This window comes from Epinephelus fuscoguttatus, linkage group LG24, assembly GCF_011397635.1.
Source record: "Epinephelus fuscoguttatus linkage group LG24, E.fuscoguttatus.final_Chr_v1".
NCBI lineage: Eukaryota > Metazoa > Chordata > Actinopteri > Perciformes > Serranidae > Epinephelus > Epinephelus fuscoguttatus.
In genome coordinates this window covers 4,762,194-4,786,759 of record NC_064775.1, presented here as the reverse complement: position 1 = coordinate 4,786,759, position 24,566 = coordinate 4,762,194, and the positions used below count along the sequence as shown (strand labels likewise).

The 24,566-nt window shown below is 39.8% G+C and overlaps 1 protein-coding gene across 2 annotated transcripts in view; it reads right to left on the bottom strand.

Moving 5' to 3' along the window:
- Positions 1–209: 209 nt before the first annotated feature.
- Positions 210–24,566, bottom strand: part of LOC125884753 (kinesin heavy chain-like) — a 35,510-nt gene continuing 11,153 nt past the window's right edge. Inside the window, exons 9-26 of one of the 2 annotated variants that reach the window (XM_049569919.1) lie at positions 24,053–24,157; positions 23,824–23,972; positions 21,275–21,423; positions 17,751–17,932; positions 17,595–17,663; positions 17,294–17,500; positions 17,019–17,171; positions 16,744–16,941; positions 13,679–13,796; positions 13,338–13,405; positions 13,137–13,246; positions 11,805–11,906; positions 11,665–11,725; positions 4,753–4,824; positions 4,562–4,666; positions 4,237–4,453; positions 4,047–4,155; positions 210–2,467 (exon numbers count right to left, since the gene is read on the bottom strand). In XM_049569919.1, the coding sequence (XP_049425876.1) occupies positions 4,070–4,155; positions 4,237–4,453; positions 4,562–4,666; positions 4,753–4,824; positions 11,665–11,725; positions 11,805–11,906; positions 13,137–13,246; positions 13,338–13,405; positions 13,679–13,796; positions 16,744–16,941; positions 17,019–17,171; positions 17,294–17,500; positions 17,595–17,663; positions 17,751–17,932; positions 21,275–21,423; positions 23,824–23,972; positions 24,053–24,157 (2,151 nt within the window). In that variant the 3' untranslated portion in view covers positions 210–2,467; positions 4,047–4,069. The remainder of the gene's footprint in view (positions 2,468–4,046; positions 4,156–4,236; positions 4,454–4,561; positions 4,667–4,752; positions 4,825–11,664; positions 11,726–11,804; positions 11,907–13,136; positions 13,247–13,337; positions 13,406–13,678; positions 13,797–16,743; positions 16,942–17,018; positions 17,172–17,293; positions 17,501–17,594; positions 17,664–17,750; positions 17,933–21,274; positions 21,424–23,823; positions 23,973–24,052; positions 24,158–24,566) is intronic. The other variant, XM_049569920.1, reaches the window with a different exon arrangement.

The following is a 24,566-nucleotide window of genomic DNA, read 5'->3' as shown; positions in this document are numbered from 1 at the left end:
ATATATATTTGGCATTACACTGTGCAGCCTGTATCAAGGCTGCATTAATACAGTGCATTTTGATTCCCCTCTGCAGCCTATATTTCTACATATTTCTGTATTGTAATATTGCTGGATATTATTTCTGGCCTTCACGATTCAAGTAGAGTTTCAATAGGCTACAGTAATTATTTTACGTATACATAACTTTTATTTAAGTCGGCTATTGAAAAAAAAACTACTGCAATGAATTATGGACAATTAAATCAGTGACTCTCCGAAAGTCTGCACAAAGTCCGCTTAAGGCCCCTTGTGGACTGGTTGAACTGTGAATTTGGACAGCCCAAAGCACTCCCTGAGGAACGCGCCCTCAAAGTCCGCAAGTGCGTTGAAGTCCAGCATTTGGATTCAGCCAGAGTAAGATCCTTTTTTTTTTGGCCCCGAAATCACCATCTTCGAACCCACCAGACTCCATTTAAATAACCTGGAATTTTATCCGTGTAAAACACACGTCATTAAAAGTTGACAGAAACCAGTTGAAACTCTCAGAAACTGTCTTGATTCGTCTTCCCACTGTTCAACAATCACCAACTCTGGTTTGGTTGAAATAAACCTTTAACTCACCCAGTTAGATGTGAAAACATGCTGCCTCTATACGCACTAAAATTACTGTTTTTTTAAATGGAGTCTGGTTGGATTATTCAAAGTGTCTTGCAACATTATGGAAAGGATCCCGACAGAGACAGACCTTTTTGTCTAACCAGAAACAGCCGCAGAACTGCTATCGGCAAACCCACCAGACCCCATTTAAAAAAAACCAGTAATTTTAGCGTGTATAGAGGCAACATGTTTCCACATCTAACTGCGTGATTTAAGGGTTAATTTCAACCAAACCAGAGCTGGTGATTGTTGGAACAGTGAGAAGACGAACCAAGATGGCTTTTGTGTGTTTTATTTTGTTTCTGTCGACTTTAAATGAAGTATGTTTTATGATAATAAAATTACGTTTTGTTTAAATGGAGTCTGGTGGGTTTGGTGATGCTGATTTCGAGGCCGTTTCTAGTTGCACAAAAAGGTCTATCTCTGTCGGGATCCTTTACATAATGTTGTCAGACAAATGTGAGCCTGTCAGTGACAAAAACGAACACTTTTAGTGGATGTAAATTGATGGTGCAAAATTCGCTTCCTCACTTAGCCACATGGAAAAATAGGGTCCATGTTGAAAAGTTGCCCTTTAAGGTCTCTGATTGGCTGATCAGGAGCTTTACAGAGAGAATGCAGAACTTTTCTCTTCGTCCCGACAAATTTAAGATTTTAAAGATTTTCCTTTTTGCTGTAAACTAACAAACCAGACTGTTCTGAGTCCAGGGAACGCCTGATTGGCTGGTCAGTGTCCCAACAGGACTGCAGCTACAGTCTCAAATCATTTCACAGCCGCGTCCTTAAACAGTTTAAATTGGACTTTTTTCATTCGGCTTCCGACTGAAATCTCATCATCGGACAAACTTTTGTTTTTAAGCTTATATTTGTTGTGATTGTCGCCTGTAGGGACACGAAAGAGGCAACTGGGGGGAAAAAGAACGTGACAGAAACCCCAAAGACAACACAAAGTATTAGCACAGGTATTAGTATAGAAATACAACTAGGGGCATTCAGACGAGGAAAAATGCTTCAACACACACTTTGACGAGATGTGTGTCGGTGTCTGCACAATGTGGCTGAAATTCATTCCCGCCTTTACTCGATCTCGCTTTAACCTTCAACGTTAGGTGTGAAACTCAAAGGCGTTTAGCTGCAGTGGCATTAAAGTGACATTCTTAAAGGGACGGTTTGACATTTTGGCGTTTGTGCGGAGAGTTAGAAAAGAGGATTGACACCACGCTCATGTCTGCAGCTTCATTCTGATTCTGCAGACATGACACTTGGTTTTATCTTCTCATCTAACTCTCTTCAAAAAGTGTTTCCCAAAATGTCTAGCTCGTCCTTTAACTGAATGAGTGCTGGTTTAATATTAAATTAAAACCCCAAATATCTGCCTGGCTCTTCAAGCTTTGGAGGTCGGTACAAACGTACAGTCGCAATCATAAATCACAACCAAAATAATGCACCTGCTAAACTTCTGAACTCATGTCTAAGTCCTTCAGAAAGAAACTCAGGACCTCGTTTACAAAATGTACGCTCGTAATTATGCAAATAAAACAACATATAATCAGGAGAATCAATAAATATTGGTTCTGACTGATCAGTTTTTTCCGTAAATTATAATTTCGGACACCAAGCAGGACGTTTCCTAAACGAGGCCTCTGATATCTACATTCAGCAAATGAAATCTGTTTACGTCTCATATCGGTATGTACACGATGGATGTTTGCTTCTCTGAGCGGTGACAGTCTGTCGTGATGGCCTCCCATTGGTGCTCCAACAGGAGGGGCGGGGCTTGTGGGTCCAGGTGGGGCGGTGGGCATGCGTTGAGTTGGTTATGGTCTGTCTGCAGGAAGGAACACCACTTTAGTTTCAATGACAGTATGACACAAGTTGGTTTTGTTTTTATATATCTGTATTTTTGTGCAGCTTTATATTTATACAAGCAAATGGAAATATGTTTTTATACAGCACAATCCATACATGAAAACAAATTTACAGGTAATGTAAAATAGAAAGTAAAATTTGAACAAATTTAGAGGCAATCTGGATATAAAAATAAAATCAGACAAAAAATTAAATAAAAACAGTTAAAAAACGTGTTAAGGCAGCAGAAGATAACTTCGTTTTTAGTCTCTAATTATATTTTCATTGCTTTTTCGTGAGCAACAGAAGGACGAAAAAGTTTTTTGCATGTACAAATTTAAAATGTAGTCACAAGTATTTTTAGTAAGTTTAAGTAAATCTTTAAAATTTATTTTTTATTATGATTATCCAAGGTTATTTTGGTTAACTAAAACTAGGCTTGAGAAAACATTTGCTTTTTTAATTTCTATTTTTCTTTGTGAATTTTATTTTTTATAAATAATTATAAATAAATATTTATAATATTTAAAAATATTTAATTCATTAATTTATAAATATATTTCTAATTGATTTTTATTGTTACTTTCCACTCTTATTCTAGTTAACTAAAACCAGACTAAACTAAAACTAGGTGTGGGAAAAAAAAAACTGAAACAAAATAAAAATAAAATAATAATAAATAATAAAAATATAAACTACAACTTGTTTGCATGTAAATACCAATTCTGAACTACTTAAATTTCCTTGACAAATGCCCCTATATTATGTTTATACACAAAACAAAATAATAAAATAAAACTAAATATGATAATAAAAAATAGTGAAACTTAAAAAAATTAAAAACTAAAACTAAATATAAAAAAATAAAATTAAAAAAGTAATAAATAAAAAATACTGAAACCTATAAACTAAAACTAAATATAAAAATAATAATAATAAAAACAGTGAAACTTAAAAAAATAAACTAAATATAAAAAACGAAATAAAAAAAGTGAAACTTAAAAATAAACTAAATATAAAAATAAAATTAAAAAAGTAATAAATAAATTAAAAAAAATTGTGAAACTGAAAAAAAAACCCCTAAAACTAAGTTTAAAAATTCTAAATTAAATTTTAAAAAATAATCATAATTTTTTTTTTTTTTTTACAAAAAACAACCCTACACTAAAATGAGCAAACCTACTTTGGAAACTATCTTAAACTAAACTAAATTAAAAACAAAAAAAATAAAACAAAATAAATATTAAAAACTAATGAAATAAATACATAAATGTAATATAACTCTGTTACCATTGCTCTCTCTAAATGTATAGAGGCCTTTTATTTATTCATTTTACCGAGACAATGAACGACTTCATGTGTCCTAACAATTTGTTAAACAAAACAATTTTAAAAAGTTAATAAATATTTAATAATTAATAAAGAATTCTTATAGCAATAAAAAATACTGTCACAACAATGTAGAATTTAATTTAAAAAAATATTAACTTAATGATTTAGCCACTATTATCAGATAGCAGCAGGACCTAGAGTCCTGTATTTAACCTCAGAGTACTCACAGGGTTAACTTGCTGTTGTGGTTTTAGTTGTGTGTGTAGACGCCTCCGGCTCTGATGGAGCTGCTGATGGGAGATGACAGCGGGTGGTGGCCTGGTCGGATGGGCTTCGCTGAGGCACAAAGAAAGAAAACAGTTTTTCAGAAACATGTATTTTATTTCCCCTTCTGTCCAAGTGTGACTCTCAGCTCACCGATCTGTGCAGAGAACCCCCTCCTGGCCATGTTCTTGGCCCGCACAGCCTCTTTGATGCGGTCCACCTCCTGCTGGTAGCGCTTGCGGTCCCTCATGGCGTTCTCCTTGGCTTCCTTCAGGGCGTTCTCCAGGGCTTTGACTCGCTCGGCCGTGGCCCGCAGGCGCTTCTCCAGCTTGGGCAGCTCACAGCGAAGGTCTGCGTTGTCACGAACCAGCTGAGGGCAGTGGTGAAAAGTACATTTACATTTGCTCAACATTTTTATGCAGCATTGCACATTTAATCTCTTATTTCCTGGATCAGGGTCGTAGTTTGAGTATTGTACCTGTTTGTGAACCTTGGTGAGCTGTTCCAAGTTGTTCTCCAGGAAGGAGATCTTCTGTTTCTGGGCAACGTTGCCGAGTCCCTCCTCACAGTCCAGCTCTGCACTCTGACCAAACAAAACACAGAGCACAGGTTAAATGTTGAACAGGCAGACAAATAAAAACACGAAACAACCAGAGGAAGGTGGCGTACCTTCTTCACCCGTGTGGTGAGGTCCTGGACGAAGAGTTTGCGCAGGTTGTGCAGAGTCTGCAGCTCTTTGGCCTGACGGAACGAGACGACAATCATTCAGATGGTTAGACTTGATGATGATGCTGATTCAATCTTAATTAAAGGATAAGGCCGATAATACTGTAAATCTTTTAGTCGGCAAATCCTAGGAAAGCAGAGAAACCAACACACTTTGGCTCAGCGAATTCTAGGGACTAAAACTCAGAACGCTGAGAGAATGCTTCCACCATGACAAGCGTCTATCTCAAAGACTATGACTGCTGTCGTACTGTACTGTGACCTTTTCCTTGACCTTTCATACTATATTATTTGCTGACATTCAATTTTAGGGTATGTTGAAAGACATACCATAAAAAGGTCAAAGTATACTACGTCTAAAAAGTCGTATAACAGTATGTCGTAAAAATGGTCTTATTTTTGTGTTAGTAAGACCAATTTTAAGTTATAAAAGTAAACTGTTGTTATACGTGCTCCCCTATGACTTCATCCCCCCACAATGACCCCAAATGACCGCTTGTATATCAACGACTCACCCTGTGTTACGCCGAATAAGTGAATAAGTAACAATCCAACGAACGAAGAATCCAAAAACTAACTAAATTCTTATTCGACTACATCAAAACATCTGTTTACAAACTCTCACACAACTTGTGATATAATCCAAGTCTCATTCATCCAGTAGTTCCTAAACAAACCTAAATATTTTAAACCGAACTGAAACTTAATCTGTGCTCTCTTCAGGGCCAGACTCCATGGACAAAAACAGTAATTTTATCAAGCTAGAAACGGGAGCTGCTGCTCGACCACTGCCTCAAGCAGTTAGTTAGTTTGTGGTATTGCGTGTCTTTGGTGTGTTAAAAGGTTAGTTCAGATTTTTCAAAGTCAAAGTTAAATGTAATCAAAATCCAAATTTTTCTCAGTTTTTGTATTCTTCGTTCACCTTCCAGGCATGGGACAGCTGGTTAGCTCAGGGAGATAGAGAACAGGTCTGAAAGTTTGAGGATCAGGGTTCAATTCTCAGGTGAACAGGCAGTCTGTTTTGCACGCCGATGTCTGAAGGAGAATGTCAAAAGTTGTGAAGAACACTGTTAAAGCATCTCTGGCCTGGTAGCTCAGGCTGTCACCTGCCTTTGGTCTTAATCTGCAACTTTATTTTTTTCAACATACCGTACCAAGTTATTTGTTTTTTTTTGACATATACTATGAATTATTTTTTAATTAGTCATACAGTGCCTCAATTTTTTTTTTTTAAAGCATTGTCTAAAGGAGCAAGAGTAAATCCTCAAGGAGGAGGCTTCAAGTGTCTCCAGCTGGTTAGCTCAGGGAGGTAGAAGACCGGTTTGAATGTCACAGGGTCAGGGTTCGATTCTCAGGTGAACAGTCAGTCTCTTTTGCACGCTGATGTCTGAAGGAGAAAGTTAAAAGTTGTAAGGAACACAAACAAAGTGTCTCTGGCCTGGTAGCTCAGGCTGTTAGAGGACCGGTTGGAACTCTTGAGGTTCTGAATTCAATCCTTGTTGATGCTCTGTGAATTTTAAAGGTAGCTGTCCAGAAGAGAGACTGAAAGGCTTCGTAAAACACAGTAGAAGCATGAGGAGGTATAGCGCAGGCTGTTAAAGATCTGCTTGGGGATTGGGTGGTTGAAAGATCGATCCTTATCCAGGGCAGGTGAATTTTAAAGGCAGCTGTCCAGAAGAGAGAGTGAAAGGCCCCAAGAAACACAGTGGACATGTGAGCAGGTATAGCTCAGGCTGTTAAAGAGCTGCTTGGGAATCCTCAGATTGCAAGTTCGATCCTTATCCAGGGCAGGTGAATTTTAAAGGCAGCTGTCCAGAAGAGAGAGTGAAAGGCTCTGTGAAACACAGTGGACATGTGAGCAGGTATAGCTCAGGCTGTTAAAGAGCTGCTTGGGAATCCTCAGATTGCAAGTTCGATCCTTATCCAGGGCAGGTGAATTTTAAAGGTAGCTGTCCAGAAGAGAGAGTGAAAGGCTCCAAGAAACACAGTGGAAGCGTGAGGAGGTATAGCTCAGGATGTTAAAGAGCTGCTTGGTGATCGAGTGGTTGAAAGTTCGATCCTTATCCAGGTCAGGTGAATTTTAAAGGTAGCTGTCCAGAGGAGAGAGTGAAAGGCTCCAAGAAACACAGTGGAAGCGTGAGGAGGTATAGCTCAGGATGTTAAAGAGCCGCTTGGAGATACTGAAGTTGAAGGTTCGATCCTTATCCAGGGCAGGTGAATTTTAAAGGCAGCTGTCCAGAAGAGAGAGTGAAAGGCTCCAAGAAACACAGTGGAAGCGTGAGGAGGTATAGCTCAGGATGTTAAAGAGCCGCTTGGAGATACTGAAGTTGAAGGTTCGATCCTTATCCAGGGCAGGTGAATTTTAAGGGCTGATATCTACATATGTATCTATAGATACACACAAACAAAGTAACACGTATGTAGAAGCAGGTTAACTGAGTGGTTAAAGTTATGGACTGTGGTTCATTAGACTGGGGTTCAAATCCCAGTCAGGGCAAGAGTTACCTACATCTGCAATATGCTACGGCAAGGGGGAGCCAGGACGCCGGGAAAAGTGGGGATGTCATCATCATCCCCACATTAAGTAAGCTAGGAGATAGATGAGGAAGGCAGGGGATGGATAGGCAGGGAAGTTAGATAAGGAGGGTAGGAAAGGATAGATGAGGAAGGCAAGAAATAGGATGGATAGACAGAGAGGGTAGGAAAGGATAGATGAGGAAGGAAATAGATTGGATAGGTTAGAAAGGAAGATAGACAAGGAATGCAGGAAAGGATAGATAAGGAGGGCAGGGAATAGACAGGATCAATAGAGGAGGGAAAATAGGAAATAGACAGGAAGAGAAGGTAGGATAGATAGAGGCCACAGGATAGGGAAGATAGGAAATAGAGGAGGCAGGATAGGGGAGATTGGAGATAGAGGAGGGAAAATAGGAAATAGATAGAGGAGACAGGATAGGGGAGATGGGAGATAGAGGAGGGAAAATAGGAAATAGATAGAGGAGGCAGGATAGGGGAGATAGATAGAGGAGGCAAGATAGGAAGAGGAGGCAGGATAGGGGAGATAGATAGGGGAGATAGATAGAGGAGACAGGATAGGGGAGATTGGAGATAGAGGAGGGAAAATAGGAAATAGATAGAGGAGGCAGGATAGGGGAGATAGATAGAGGAGGCAGGATAGGGGAGATTGGAGATAGAGGAGGGAAAATAGGAAATAGATAGAGGAGACAGGATAGGGGAGATAGGAAGAGGAGAGGAGATAGAGGAGGCAAGATAGGAAGAGGAGACAGGATAGGGGAGATAGATAGAGGAGACAGGATAGGGGAGATAGAGGAGGCAGGATAGGGGAGATAGAGGAGGCAGGATAGGGGAGATAGAGGAGGCGAGATAGGAAGAGGAGACAGGAAATAGATGGCAGACAGGTTAGAGAACCTACCCTCTCTTCCTATCTAGCCCACCCTCTCTTCCTGTCTAGCCCGCCTATCTAACCTACCCTCTCTTCCTATCTAGCCCGCCTATCTAACCTACCCTCTCTTCCTATCTAGCCCACCCTCTCTTCCTGTCTACCCTGCCTATCTAGCCTACCCTCTCTTCCTGTCTACCCTGCCTATCTAGCCTACCCTCTCTTCCTATCTAGCCCACCCTCTCTTCCTGTCTAGCCCACCCTCTCTTCCTGTCTAGCCCGCCTATCTAACCTACCCTCTCTTCCTATCTAGCCCACCCTCTCTTCCTGTCTACCCTCTCTTCCTATCTAGCCTACGCTCTCTTCCTGTCTACCCTGCCTATCTAGCCCACCCTCTCTTCCTGTCTAGCCCGCCTATCTAACCTACCCTCTCTTCCTATCTAGCCCACCTATCTAACCTACCCTCTCTTCCTGTCTAGCCCACCCTCTCTTCCTGTCTACCCTATGCTCTCTTCCTGTCTACCCTGCCTATCTAACCTACCCTCTCTTCCTATCTAGCCTCTCTTCCTATCTAGCCTATGCTCTCTTCCTGTCTACCCTATGCTCTCTTCCTGTCTACCCTGCCTATCTAACCTACCCTCTCTTCCTATCTAGCCTCTCTTCCTATCTAGCCTATGCTCTCTTCCTGTCTACCCTGCCTATCTAGCCTACCCTCTCTTCCTATCTAGCCTATGCTCTCTTCCTGTCTACCCTGCCTATCTAGCCTACCCTCTCTTCCTGCCCTACCCTCTCTTCCTGTCTACCCTGCCTATCTAGCCTATGCTCTCTTCCTGTCTACCCTGCCTATCTAGCCTACCCTCTCTTCCTATCTAGCCTATGCTCTCTTCCTGTCTACCCTGCCTTCTCTTCCTATCTACCCTACCCTCTCTTCCCTGGCCTGCCTATCTAGCCCACCCTCTCTTCCTGTCTAGCCCACCCTCTCTTCCTATCTAGCCTGCCTTCTCTTCCTATCTACCCTACCCTCTCTTCCCTGGCCTGCCTTATCTTCCTATCTACCCTACCCTCTCTTCCCTACTTTCTCTTCCTGTCTACCCCACCTTCTCTTCTCTCTTCCTCTATTTCCTGCCTTCCTCATCTATCCTTTCCTACCCTCCTTATCTAACCTCTCTGCCTATCTATCTATCTCTCCTAGCTTACTTAATGTGGGGATGATGATGACATCCCCACTTTTCCCGGCGTCCTGGCTCCCCCTTGCCGTAGCATATTGCAGATGTAGGTAACTCTTGCCCTGACTGGGATTTGAACCCCAGTCTAACGAACCACAGTCCGTAACCTTAACCACTCAGTTAACCTGCTTCTACATATGTGTTACTTCGTTTGTGTGTATCTATAGATACATATGTAGATATCAGCCCTTAAAATTCACCTGCCCTGGATAAGGATCGAACCTTCAACTTCCGTATCTCCAAGCAGCTCTTTAACATCCTGAGCTATACCTCCTTACACTTCCACTGTGTTTCTTGGAGCCTTTCACTCTCTCCTCTGGACAGCTACCTTTAAAATTCACCTGACCTGGATAAGGATCGAACTTTCAACCACTCGATCACCAAGCAGCTCTTTAACATCCTGAGCTATACCTCCTCACACTTCCACTGTGTTTCTTGGAGCCTTTCACTCTCTCCTCTGGACAGCTACCTTTAAAATTCACCTGACCTGGATAAGGATCGAACTTTCAACCACTCGATCACCAAGCAGCTCTTTAACATCCTGAGCTATACCTCCTCACATGTCCACTGTGTTTCACAGAGTCTTTCACTCTCTCCTCCGGACAGCTGCCTTTAAAATTCACCTGCCCTGGATAAGGATCGAACTTTCAACTTCCGTATCTCCAAGCGGCTCTTTAACATCCTGAGCTATACCTCCTCACACTTCCACTGTGTTTCACAGAGCCTTTCACTCTCTCTTCTGGACAGCTACCTTTAAAATTCACCTGCTCTGGATAAGGATCAAACTTGCAATCTGAGGATTCCCAAGCAGCTCTTTAACATCCTGAGCTATACCTCCTCGCATGTCAACTGTGTTTCACAGAGTCTTTCACTCTCTCCTCCGGACAGCTGCCTTTAAAATTCACCTGCCCTGGATAAGGATCGAACTTTCAACCACTCGATCACCAAGCAGCTCTTTAACACCCTGAGCTATACCTCCTCATGCTTCCACTGTGTTTCACGAAGGCTTTCAGTCTCTCTTCTGGACAACGGCCTTTAAAATTCACCTGCCCTGGATAAGGATCGAACCTTCAACATCAAGACTTCCAAGCGGCCTCTTTAACATCCTGAGCTATACCAGAGACACTTCCACTGTGTTTCCTTAGAGCCTTTTAATCTCTTCTGGACAGCTACCTTTAAAATTCACCTGACTGGATAAGGATCAAACCTGAATCTGAGGATTCCAACAGCCTCTAACATCCTGAGCTATACCTCGCATGTCCACTGTGTGTTCACAACTTTTAACCTCCTCAGACATCAGCTGAGACACCTCACCTGAGATCACCTGACTGGAATCTTCACTCTGAGCTAACCAGCTCCTTAATGAGGATTTACTCTTGCTCCTTTAGACAATGCTTTAAAAAAAAAATTGAGGCACTGTATGACTAATTAAAAAATAATTCATAGTATATGTCAAAAAAAAACAAATAACTTGGTACAGTATGTTGAAAAAAATAAAGTTGCAGATTAAGACCAAAGTCAGGTAGCGTGGTATAAATTGCGATTAAGTCCCTGCATGGGACTTTCACACTAGGTTTAACTTGGCCTTGTTTCCATGTTAGAGGTGCATTAATGGCACTGCTGGCTATCTTCCGGCATCTAAGTTTTCTTGGCTGACAACTGCGTCTACGGTCCTCAACTTTGCCGGTTTCTTTGTGCTTCTTCAAAAGAGCTTTAACAGGTCATCTTGAAACCTCAGCCTGCTTTGAAATCTTTGCCTGGGAGAGACCTTGCTTGTGTCTTGGTGCTGTGCTCAGACTCATCATGGTCTTCCGCAACCTCACCTTGGTAGCAGAGTTTGGCTGTTCCTCACCCAGTTTTAAGCCTCCTACACAGCTGTTTCTGTTTCAGTTAATGACTGTGTTTCAACCTACACATGAACTAGATGAGCATTAGCACCTGTTCGGTATCATTGGTTAATCATACACCCAACTAAGATCCTACAAGATACCTGACTGTGCACGTGTACCAAGAAGATTTGATGCTGGGTGGTCATGCATTTTTACTTTACAGCATTTCTTCACACCTGCCTAAAACTTTTGCATAGCACTGTATACATTTATGTCAAAAGGTACATGAGAAAGAAATGGATTGGGGAGGTAGGGCCCCAAAATTTGGTGCTACAACCCTGAATACACACAACCACAAATGCAAACCTTTACACAGGGTAATTTTTGGTCAGATGCTTACCACCGTCTCCTCCAGGCCCTTCAGGTCCTCTCTGGCCTGCTCCCTGTGTTCATTCAGCAGTCTGCACAGAAAACAGACATTTACAAATCAGCGTCTATCACATTCGACACTAATGAGTAACAGTGCAGTCAGATGCCTACATGAGTTTCTGCAGCTTCCCGTCCTTCTCCTGCTCTTCAGCCTTCAGTTTGTCGTAGTCTGACATGAGTCTCTCCTGCTCCAGTAACAGACCCTGGTTCAGACTGAGACAGGAGGATAAGAGGGGACTAATAAAAAGCAGTTTGATCTTTTTCAGGGTCTCCTGAGACAGGAAATGAAGAGCATACAACAAGAATAAATATATAAAGAAAGAAACACCTTGGACTTTAAATTCAAAGCAGAGCTCGAGCACATGTTTAAACGAAGCTCCTTAACCTCCTGAACTGATTCTCACAGGTGTTACAAAGTCAATCTCTCCTTTTCTCCTCAAAAGTGGGAGCTGACTTTCAACTCAGAGGTTAATGACTTTCACGCAGCAGCTTCACTTCACACACGCTCGTGTTCTCTGAGCTTCTCCTCCTCGACAGTCTCTCTTTGAAAACGCGTTTGAGTGGAAGTGGAGCTCGAGCTAAACCCTGAACCCTGTGTAAGAAATCCTCTGTGCTGAATGGAGGATGGATGACACGTTTTTAAATTGACTTTTTCATGCATCAGTTTTCTTGTGAGATAGATCCAAACCCAGGCACGATGGGTAAAAGGTAGGGGTGAGGGAAAATCAATACAGCATAGTATTGTGATATTGTATTGATACATGGACGCCACATACCTTTTATTAAATGCATTAGTAATTTTTGCAAATGCACATTTTAATGCAACTTTTGGTCCTAGAATAATAAAATCAATTGCTTTTTCAGGCCACTAGATGGTGCTGATGTTACTGTAACTGGTGAGGTCAGCAGAGGTCTCAGTCAGCAGCATTTGGCAGGAGGTTCATCAAAACAAAGATGGAGGATCCAAAGAGAGAAATCGGAAATGCGCCTTGACTTATTTTGGATTTTTTAACACAGAAGGAAAGAAGGACTTGTATATGACACGTATAATCTGCAAGCGCCCATACAACAGCTTTTGTTACATGCTAAAAACACGTCAACCCAGGTATGTGACCTCACGAACGCCCTCACCAACGCAGCCGTACCCAAGCTCTACAGAGAAGTGAAGCATAAAGCTGAGGAATCTTTGAATTCAGCAGGAAGGGTGGCGTTAACTTGTGATGCCTGGACTTCAAGGTCAGTGGATTCATATGTGACTATAACAGCACAGAGAACTGGCGACTGCTGTCTCACGTTCTCCAAACTAGAGCAGGACACCAAAGTCACAGCGGAGCAAACACTGCACACCTCCTCCAAAATGCAACAGACAACCCTTCTAACATGGGTGTTGCCATTCAGTTAGCGGGATACCTGCATGTGAAGAACAGTATGACGGTCCCTTACTCTGTGAGCTCGTCCAGCATCCTCTGCTTGTCTTCGATCTCGTCTCGCAGGCGGCTGAGCTGCTTCTGATGAGCCTCCCTGTGGTTCTCCAGCTGCTCCTCCAGCGTTTTCTGCAGGACAAAGACGCAGTAAAACAAAGACATGAAGAGATTTAACATTCAGATATGAGCCTTTATACATTTAAGGCTCGCCTCTCCTCACCTTGATGTCCTCGTCTCCATCCAGTCTGCTGATGTCCTCCTTCTCCCCCAACACCTCATGTCTTTTCTCTGAAAACCAAATTCAGATGTGTTCTGGATTTAATTGTTTTATCTCAAGATGTTTTAAAGGCTCCTAAGTGTTGTTATCTCAAACTGCACAAAGTATTTTATCAGAATTGGGGTACTTGATCACTGGGTTTTTACGACTGCAAGAACAGAAGCTTAACCAGGTAAATTAATCTCTTATCAGGTGTTTCACTCACTTTACCGTAACACCCTCACACTCTGACAAGTCTGTTTGTTTTGAGGAGTTTGTGGAGGCATGTTTTGTTGTGTACCGACCCTGAGCCTGCAGTCTGGCGAGCTCCTCGGTCAGAGCATCCTGACTCTCCTCCAGCTGCCTCTTCTTCTGCTCCATGTTCTGCATGTAGTCAGTCAGAGACTTGATCTTGGCCTGGTGCTGCACGCAGACGGGACGACACAGCCACCATGGACGGTTTGGCAAGAAACAGAGCGAGACAGAAGTTTGGTCGTTAATCCAGAGTGACTTTCAGGGAGTATAACAGAAGTGACAGAGAAGTCTGAAACCTTTATCTCAGCTTTCTACAGTCATAGAGCACCACATTAAAAAAGTGACAGCACCTAGTTTTAGTACTGGAAAAGCAGCAGGTGAGTAAAAGTGATTGTAGTTTAGTTTTTGTTACCAACAGCCTCAGTATAATATTCTTAATATTATTCCAGCCATTATCTGTAACCACTTATTCTTTATAGGATCACTGGGGGCCTGAGCTGATCCCAGCTGACCCTGGGCAAGAGCGTATTTTTTTAAATTTATTTTTGCATGTATTTTTTCTCATATTATTATTAGGGGCTGGGCAGCCTAAGCTGCCAGGACCTTATTGTTATCCTGCATGTTCTTCTTCTTCTTTCTTCTTCCGAGGAAATCATACTTCCCATGCGTGAAAAATCACCAAACTTTGCACAAAGGTCCAGTCTCATGCCAGATATCCTGAGCTGCTAAAACAGGCCAATAGTCCTGATGGTGGCGCTACACCAAGCCTCTAAAGTTCAAAATTTCAAAAATTCACAACAAATCAACCATACGTGCTACAGATTTGCAACTTTCACTAAACTGTAGCCCCAATACTGAAGAAACTTTTGTACATTTAAGCCTATTGCAAATTATGAAGTTCATCACTCTGTTTTTTTTCAAGAACTGTAAAACTTCTTAAACCTATCTCCTCCCACAATTTTTGCTCAATTGACACCAAACTTGCTACAGAGCATCTTCAGACTGTCCTACACAAACAATCCACACAGATTTTTGATTTATCGAAAATTGAGCCTACAATGCATCAAAATGTTTGACTGTAAACGGTACTGTAAACATATACATGCAAATTCTTGCTGAATGCATTTTCAGTGTTCATTAAAAAAATGACAAAATTTTGGAGTCATGGTAGATGATGTGTGGAAAATATCAGAATTTTATCTCAAAAACTGAATTTTTTACAGCACTTTGAATTTCGCTCTCATGTGAACAATTGGAGTCAATGTAAAAATGGCATTTTTAAACATCAGTTTTTCACTTATGGAGCCAATAAATCATTGTTACAAACAAATTACCGACATCTCCATGCTGTCTAGATGCAATATGTGTATTTTCAGATTTTTGTCTTAATACCTGAATTTTTGACAGCCGTTTGAAATCTGCCTTTACACACTAACAGCTGCTGTCTTGCACACAGGTGACTGGCTTAGTCAGTTTGTGAAGCTACATGTGACATTTCTGTTTGTCAGTTAGCTCAGTGAGATAGAGGATGGCTCTTGGTGTTGAAGACTGTGAGTTCAAGCCTCAGCTCATGCAACATTTCCACATGAGAAATCTACCTAAACTTTTAATAAAGGTCCAGTCCCATCATGCCAGATGTCCTCAGCTGGAAACACAGGACAATAGTCCTGATGGTGGCGCTACAGCAAGCCTCTAAAGTTCAAAACTTTGGACAGTCATAACAAATCAACCATATGTGCTACAGCTTTGGGACTTTCACTTTGAAATGTGCTTTTCCATGGCATGGATGGCTAATGTCCGGCACCCTGATTAACTTGGCTTAGTCAGTTTGTGAAGCCACACATGAACTGTCAGTTGCCAATTAGCTCAGTGAGATAGAAGACGGACCTCAGTCTCAGAAGTTGAGAGTTCAAGCCTCAGCTAAGGCAGAACGGACATTCTAATGTGAAAGTCCTATGTTCAGGCATCATGCTGTGTGGATTAGAGACTACAAGGTTAAAATAATTATGATCCAGGCAGTTTTGCGGAGAGACAAATACTCTTTATCAACACTTTTCCCTGTTATCCCTCGTCTCTTTTCCCTGTTTATTTGGCTTAGCTATCAGTCAATATGCAGAGTCTATCCAATAGCTACTTTTACATTTTAAAAAATGTTTTCATCTTTGTCACCGTGGATAATGTTTAGCTTTAAGCTACATCAGACCAGTTTGTTCATAATTGCTAGCAGTTAATGTTATTCTTACTTTCTTGTTCTTGAGTTTTTTCTTTCCTTAGTATATTATGAGTCTGATCACTTCAGCCACTCATCCACAATCTGAAGGGCATGCCATAATTATATGATGTAACTTCTATGTTGTGATATGCTTTGTTTTAGTGTGTGTGTTGCTCAGAATTGCCTAATTTTGCCTAAAATTGCCCGGCCCCGACCATTGCTGCGCAGCAGCTATAATTTTAAATGTATTTATCTTTTAATTTTTTAATTTCTGTATACATTTTTTTTATTTTTCTATTAAATTCAAATGTATCTATTTATTCATTTTCATCATTTTTTTTAAATAATTTTTTTCTTTAATTATTATTTTTAATGTATTTTTTATTTAAATAAATCAATCAATAAATTAATCTTTTTTTCATTTATGTAAATGAATAAATTCAAAAATAAATAATACATTTGAAACAAACAGAAACACATGCAAAAATACATAAATTGATTAGAAATTTCATATTAATAAATAAATAAATGGGAAAATTAAAAAGGAGAGTAAATAAATAGGGTTATTAATACAAAGAAAAAAATAAATTAAAAAAACCTGCAAAATCAATTTATTTCACATTTTATTAATTAATTGTTTAATATTGATTAAAATTTATTTTTCTGTGCTTTTTGTTCCTTCTTTTATTTTACATATATATATATATATATATATGGAAATTACTGAGAAACACACCCACAGGTGATTAATTGTCCCACATGAGCACATGCATTTTTTAATGTTATTTTTGGTGCATTTATTGGCATATTCATTCATTTATTTATTCGGGATATCTGCCCTGAGACCCAGAGAGTCTAAACCACTGCGTATAAGACAACCACAGTTACCTAGGTGATGGTTACCTGGGAGATGAGTAGCTGACAGGACGCCAGCTCCTTCTCATTGGCCTGGATCTTGCGGTGGGCGTCGGCCTGAGCGCTCTCCAGCTGCTTGCTGCGGTTCACCAGAGACTTGACCTCGGACTTCATCTTGCTGATGTAGAGACGAGCCACGGTGAACTCCTCCTCCACCGCCGAGCCGTTGCCCTTCAACTCTGCGGACTGAGGAGGTGGGGGGTGTTAGGGTGTGAGCGTGAGAGATGACACGTGTGTTAATGTGTGTGTGTGTCCGTGCTTACAGCGGCTGTCTTTACATCGCTGGTGCCGATGATGGCGCCGATGTCACTGAGGTCACGCAGCAGCAGGTTGAGGACCTCGGCGGCTCGCTTCCTCTGGAGGCCGTTCAGCTCCTGCAGCTGATTCAGCTCCCTCTGCACGGCCGACAGCAGCACCTGTCCACACGCACACACGACACACTCGTTTAACTTCATCCACCTGTTGTATTCAAATATTGAGCATGACGGGACTGTCCCCATATGAGGACATCATTTTTAAGTTTGTGCCGTCCCCTCACCGTCTTGTGCTGCAGCTCCTCCGTCAGCTGCAGGTTGGTCTGATCTCTCTCCTCCACCTCCTGGCTCTTCTGGTCGTAGTTGACGGCCAGCTCCTCCAGGGCCTGCAGCACCTCCTTCACCTCCTCCTTGGCCAGCTCGTTCTCCGTCTGCAGCCGGCACAGCTCCTCCTGGATCTTCTCGTAGTCGCGCCGCGTCGATGCCAGCAGCTAAGAGGACGTTGGGTGGCAGCAAATATGTATAAAACACATGTGAACCCAAATCAGTTTTTAAACCAAATATTTTATTGGCTGGGAGACGAACCTCCTCCTGGTCCAACATCTGCTCCTTGAGTTTCTCAGCCAGCTGACTGTGTTGGTTGATCTCATCGTCCTGGAGACACATTTAGAGTGAGTTACGTCCGTCATTAGAGTTAAAAGCTGGTGTTTTCCAGAATGACTGTATATATAAGAGCATCACCTTGTCATCCAGCTGTTTGTAGAGGTTGGTGATGTCCTCCTCGTATTTGCTCCGCTCGTCCCCGGGGACAGAGACGCCTCCTCCGGCCGGCAGCATGTTGTCGATGATGGGAGTGTTGTCGTACGGCTCGACGGTCTTCTGGTCTTTGGAGCTCAGCTGCTCCTCCTCAGGAACGTTCTCCCCTGTAACACACACTCATGGGTTAGATCTATTACCCAGTGAATACGACCCATTAAAATGTCAAAATTTATCTGCCGACATTTCTTTTTGGTAACTTTTAACTGGTGTAAACAACAAAACAAAACTGTAGTGACAACACAGGTACAACAATGATAGAAATGGGACACAAATATCCAAGAACTTAGGAAAGAAAAGATGAAATAAGTCATAATGAATCTAATAATAATATCTTGCAGTTAGTGTATTTAAATAAGTGTAGTGACTCAGTGTTTAAGGAGAAATCTGTAAAATATGACACGTTTGTGTGTGATTGTGTGTGTGTGTGAGGGGGGAAAAATTAAGTAATGAATTAAAAATTAAATTACTTCAACTAATGCTACCTCAACTGATAAAAATAATAATAATAATACGTTACCATTTTTAATATTCCCATTATTATTATTATTTTCATTATGAATACTACTACGACTAATAATAATAATAATAGTAATTTTGAAAAAAATAATATACAATATAACTAAAAGTAAATATAAAATATAATTAAATAGTGACAAATATAATTATGATGATAATAATAATATTATTATAATAATAATTTTGTAAAAATATAATACAATAAAATAGAAATAAATAAAATATAATACAAAAAATAACAATTTGAAAAAATAGATGTTATAAATAAATAATGATAATTATAATAATAATAACAATTTTGCAAAAATATAATAAAATAAAATAAAATTTTAAATAAATAAAATATAATATTACAAAAAATAATAATTTGCAAAAATAGATGTTATAAATAAAAAATGATAATTATCATAATAATAAAAATATAACAATAATAATAACAATTTTGTAAAAAATATAATACAATACATATTAAAATAAATAAAATATAATATTAAAAAATAATAATTTGAAAAAAACTAGATGTTATAAATAAATAATGATAATTATGATAATAATAAATAAGAATAATAAAATATAATACCTTTAGAAAAGCAGCCAGGTCATTATAAGGGAGGAATGAAAAAAAATAAATAAATAAATTAAAAAAATAAATAAAAATAAAATAAAATATATATATAAATAAATAAATTTTTTGGAAAATACATACAAAAAAAACACTCGGTGGTAATAAGGGAGGAATTAGAATTAAAAATAAATAAAGAAATAAAAAAGATAGGGTTTTTTTTTTTTTTTCAATATTATATCATGTTGTATTTTTCATGATTATATCTTGTCGCCATGGATCATATTATGTCAGCCTGATTTTAAGGGATGTACAGTGGAAGCCATGACAGATCATATCACAATACACTGTGTATCATGCAGCGCAAATATACTGTGTACATATATGTTTCAACAGTGAAGTCATTTCATCGTCATGTGTCTTGTGGTTGTGTGTCATTGTAAACCAGATCACAGGATGTCAGCAGCAGCGTGACGTCATGTCATGAAGACGAACTGATGCTGTAACTGTCATTGACTTTATAATTGTGATGAGAGTCAATCAGTGAACGAGGAGGAGGAGAGGAGGAGAGAGTGAAAAGGTGAAGAGTTGCTCGGTTTAAAAGGCTCGGCATGGAGCCAGCTGCTGAGTCACATCACACACACTGCATCAGCATAATGTGTGTGTGTGTGTGTGTGTGTGTGGGCCTGTGTGTGTGTGTGTGTGTGTGTGTGTGCTCACTACATTATGTGTAAGCAGCGTAGGCTTTACAGGCTGCAGCTGAGCTGATTTGTTGCTAAGGAGGGGGAGTGTTATCAGCGTCCACAGGGGAAATAAGAGAATTAAAAAAGCAATGGACAGAGAGAGGGAGGAAGAGGAGAGAGCGAGGCATTACAGCAGAGAGAGAGGGAGGGAGAGAGAGAGAGAGAGAGCAGTTACCATGCAACAGAGACGGGAAACTGGGCGAGGATGCTGTGAGGGAGACGCTGTGGCCTCAGAAGAGAGGACGACAGTGTGGAATAGAAGCAAAACAACAGACAGTATAACGTCCCTAATAAGATCATACTGTGTGTCAGCATCATGTGACGTCAAATGTATATTTAGGTTTGACTTTTAGTGCCGTGCAGCTCAAACTGATGATGAATCTGCAGGATTTTTGCTGCAGAATAAAGCTTGTTACTTTGATCTATAACGCCTGTATTTTAAACAATTCTTCATGATTTTTGGTCATTTTTAGCGCATTTTTTAAATTTTTTTTTAAATCCCCGTTAATGACTTTATATGTTTTTGTTTTATTTCTTAATCCATCTTATCTTGTTCTTAGCTTTTATTTAACTATTTTATTGCTATGTTGTTTTTTTTTATTATTTTAGCATTTAAATGTATGTTATTGAATTTTATCATCATCATTTCATCTCGTTTTTAGTCTCATTTTTATTTCAATATTTTTCTATAACTTTATTATTATAATAATAGCATTAGAATGTATTTTATTTTAGTGTTATAATTTTTTATTCTTGTTTTTTTATCGATTGTCATCTCATTTTTGGTCTCACTTTTATCAAAATATTTTTTATAATTTTATTATTATAATAATAGGATTTAAATCTATTTTATTTTATTTTATTGTCATAATTTTTTATTCTTGTTTTGTGTTTTTAATCTATTTTTATCTAGTTTTTAGTCTGGCTTTTATTAAATTATTATTATTTTTATTATGATTATTATTATTATAGTGTTTGAATCTAATTCATTGTATTTTATTGTCATAATCTTTATCTTATTTTTGACTTTTTTAATCTATTTTTTATCTAGTTTTCAGTCTGGCTTGAATCAACTATTTAATTATTATTACTATTATTATTATCATTATTATTATTAATATTATTACATTTAAATCTATTTTCTATTTTTTTTTATTGTTTTAACTTTTTCCTTTTTAATGCTTGTGTTGTCTTATTAATTTAATTTTATCTAGTTTTTAGTCTAGCTTTTAAAAATTAAAAAAAATATTGCTTTTAAAGCATTTAACTGTAGTTGTATTTTATTACATTTTTTTGTCTTGCATTCATTGGTCTCAAATTAGTCTGTCTTCTTGTTTTTACAGTCTACACTTGTTCTGTCTTATCATGAGCTTGTCAGTAATGTTTGTATCACTTAAACATGCCCAGATGACTGTGTAAAATGTGATACACAAATAAAGTTTGACTGATTTATTGATTGGTATTTGACAGCCTTAAATCTCTCTAAAAATCAAAGCTTGAAATATGTACACGAGTCAGGTTCCTCACTAGATTTTGTTGCTGAATTTCAACTTTCATTTCCAGGGAATGTCTTTAAGAAGAATCGTGTCCATCCCTTTCTGGAAACAAGTATCTTTAAATCTCACCGTTCCTCCAGCGGTTGAGTTCAGCCTCCAGCCTCTGGATGACGTTTCTCAGGCTCTTGTTCTTCTCCTTCTCCTTCTCATATTTCTTCTTCCACTCCTCAGCTGTCAGCTCCAGGTTCACAGACACTGTGTTCTTGATGGTCTTGGCCCTAAAGGACACATGGACAGAATAGAGTTAGGCTCGTCTGGAAGTTTAGGTAAACACATGAACAGATATTTCAAAGCCCAAGCACACCAACAGTTCACCCACACAGCTGTTTTCATTTAATGTGCTTGACTAGTTACAGCTACAACACTGATGAATATTGGACCAAACCAGGACTAAAACACTGGTGAATACTGGACCAAACCAGGACTAAAACACTGATGAATACTGGACCAAACCAGGACTAAAACACTGATGAATACTGGACCAAATCAGGACTAAAACACTGATGAATACTGGACCAAACCAGGACTAAAACACTGGTGAATATTGGACCAAACCAGGACTAAAACACTGATGAATACTGGACCAAACCAGGACTAAAACACTGATGAATACTGGACCAAACCAGGACTAAAACACTGATGAATACTGGACCAAACCAGGACTACAACACTGATGAATACTGGACCAAACCAGGACTACAACACTGATGAATACTGGACCAAATCAGGACTAAAACACTGATGAATACTGGACCAAACCAGGACTAAAACACTGGTGAATACTGGACCAAACCAGGACTAAAACACTGATGAATACTGGACCAAACCAGGACTAAAACACTGATGAATACTGGACCAAACCAGGACTAAAACACTGGTGAATACTGGACCAAACCAGGACTAAAACACTGATGAATACTGGACCAAATCAGGACTAAAACACTGGTGAATATTGGACCAAACCAGGACTAAAACACTGGTGAATACTGGACCAAATCAGGACTAAAACACTGGTGAATATTGGACCAAACCAGGACTAAAACACTGGTGAATACTGGACCAAACCAGGACTAAAACACTGGTGAATACTGGACCAAACCAGGACTAAAACACTTGTGAATATTGGACCAAACCAGGACTAAAACACTGGTGAATACTGGACCAAACCAGGACTAAAACACTGGTGAATACTGGACCAAACCAGGACTAAAACACTGGTGAATATTGGACCAAACCAGGACTAAAACACGGGTGAATACTGGAACAAACCAGGACTAAAACACTGATGAATATTGGACCAAACCAGGACTAAAACACTGGTGAATACTGGACCAAACCAGGACTAAAACACTGGTGAATACTGGACCAAACCAGGACTAAAACACTGGTGAATATTGGACCAAACCAGGACTAAAACACTGGTGAATACTGGACCAAACCAGGACTACAACACTGATGAATATTGGACCAAACCAGGACTAAAACACTGGTGAATACTGGACCAAACCAGGACTAAAACACTGGTGAATATTGGACCAAACCAGGACTAAAACACTGGTGAATATTGGACCAAACCAGGACTAAAACACTGGTGAATACTGGACCAAACCAGGACTACAACACTGATGAATATTGGACCAAACCAGGACTAAAACACTGGTGAATACTGGACCAAACCAGGACTACAACACTGATGAATATTGGACCAAACCAGGACTAAAACACTGGTGAATATTGGACCAAACCAGGACTAAAACACTGGTGAATACTGGACCAAACCAGGACTAAAACACTGGTGAATACTGGACCAAACCAGGACTAAAACACTGGTGAATATTGGACCAAACCAGGACTAAAACACTGGTGAATACTGGACCAAACCAGGACTAAAACACTGGTGAATACTGGACCAAACCAGGACCACAACACTGGTGAATATTGGACCAAACCAGAACCAGGACAACACTGGTGAGTAATAAACAGTTGCATGTGTCCGTAGGATGCACTGAAGCAGTCTCCAGTAGTTCACTAGTCCGCTCTGATCTTTGCTCTGATGGTGGAAATCTCATTTTGGATTGGATCTCTTCATTTCCTCTCAGTTTCTCCTCGGCAGAGGGCAGATGGCTTCACAGTAATCATTCATCAGTCATTTCCCCGTCACTGCTGCTGCTACTTCATCTGTTATTACATAAGTACTTTGAACTTGTTGTCCGAGACTCAGTGGAGATTTTTCTCTCTGCACACGCCACTGTCATGCAGTGAGCCTGCTCAAACACAGACTGGTGTCACTGCAGGGCTCAAAATTGTTGTTGTAAGGAAATTAACGGTGTATACAGGTAGGACACAGAGCACTGTTGTGAATTATTCTTGGTTTTAGAAGACAAAAAAACAAGAAGACTGCATGAGCCCAAAACAAAACAACAACAATGTGGAGAGTTTCATGAGCAGGATCTATAAATAGAAATAAACCCAGATGCACAGTGGGAAACAAAAAGCCATCTGGTTGCTTGTTTCCAGCACTGACGTCAGCCACAGTCCTCATGAGTCACCACACATTTTTAATTACAACCCATCAGCTGGCCGTCACTGAGGAGAGGAATAAAACAAGCTATAGGTACCTCTGTCCAAACATGAGCGTGGACTTGGTCTCGGCCTCGTTGTAGATGGACGGCGAGCAGCAGATGATGATGGTGGTGCGACAGTTCCCCCCCAGAGAGTCCTGCAGGATCCGAGTCATCTTACTGTCTCTGTATGGCACGTGGGTTTTCTGAAAAATAAAAGCATCACTGTTAAACACTCAATAAACAAACGTGGAGATGGAGGTTGTTTTTCTTTTGAGTAATGTACCGTTCCCTCAGCGAGAGCTGAAATGACGTTTCCGAGCGCTGAGAGAGATTTGTTGATGTTCTTGGCCTCGTCCAACACGGCTCCCTCTGCTCCCGTCTTACTGACCTGTTCAAACACAACACACAGATTAGATTTCACATTTATATTAAAGGAATATTTCACCCCGTAAATGACCATTTGTGTATCAGTTAATCACCTCGTGTTACTTTGAATTCATGAAGGAAACTTTGTTCTTATTGCATGCCTGTACGGTGAACGAAGAATCCAAAAACTGAGAAAATTCTCGATGAAGCTACATTTGAAGTACCGTATGCAAACATGCAAGTCACTGAATCCTCGACAACAAGTTCCTGTTAATGTTTCACAATAAAAGCCTTTTTAGGAAATGAAGGGATTCTCTCAACGGAAGTTATAAGGGGCTTTTAATTTGAAACAGATACAGGAGGTGTTGAGTTTGAAATGACGGCGCGATGCATTAACTTTATCAAGGCAACGGGAGCAGATAAAAAAGTAA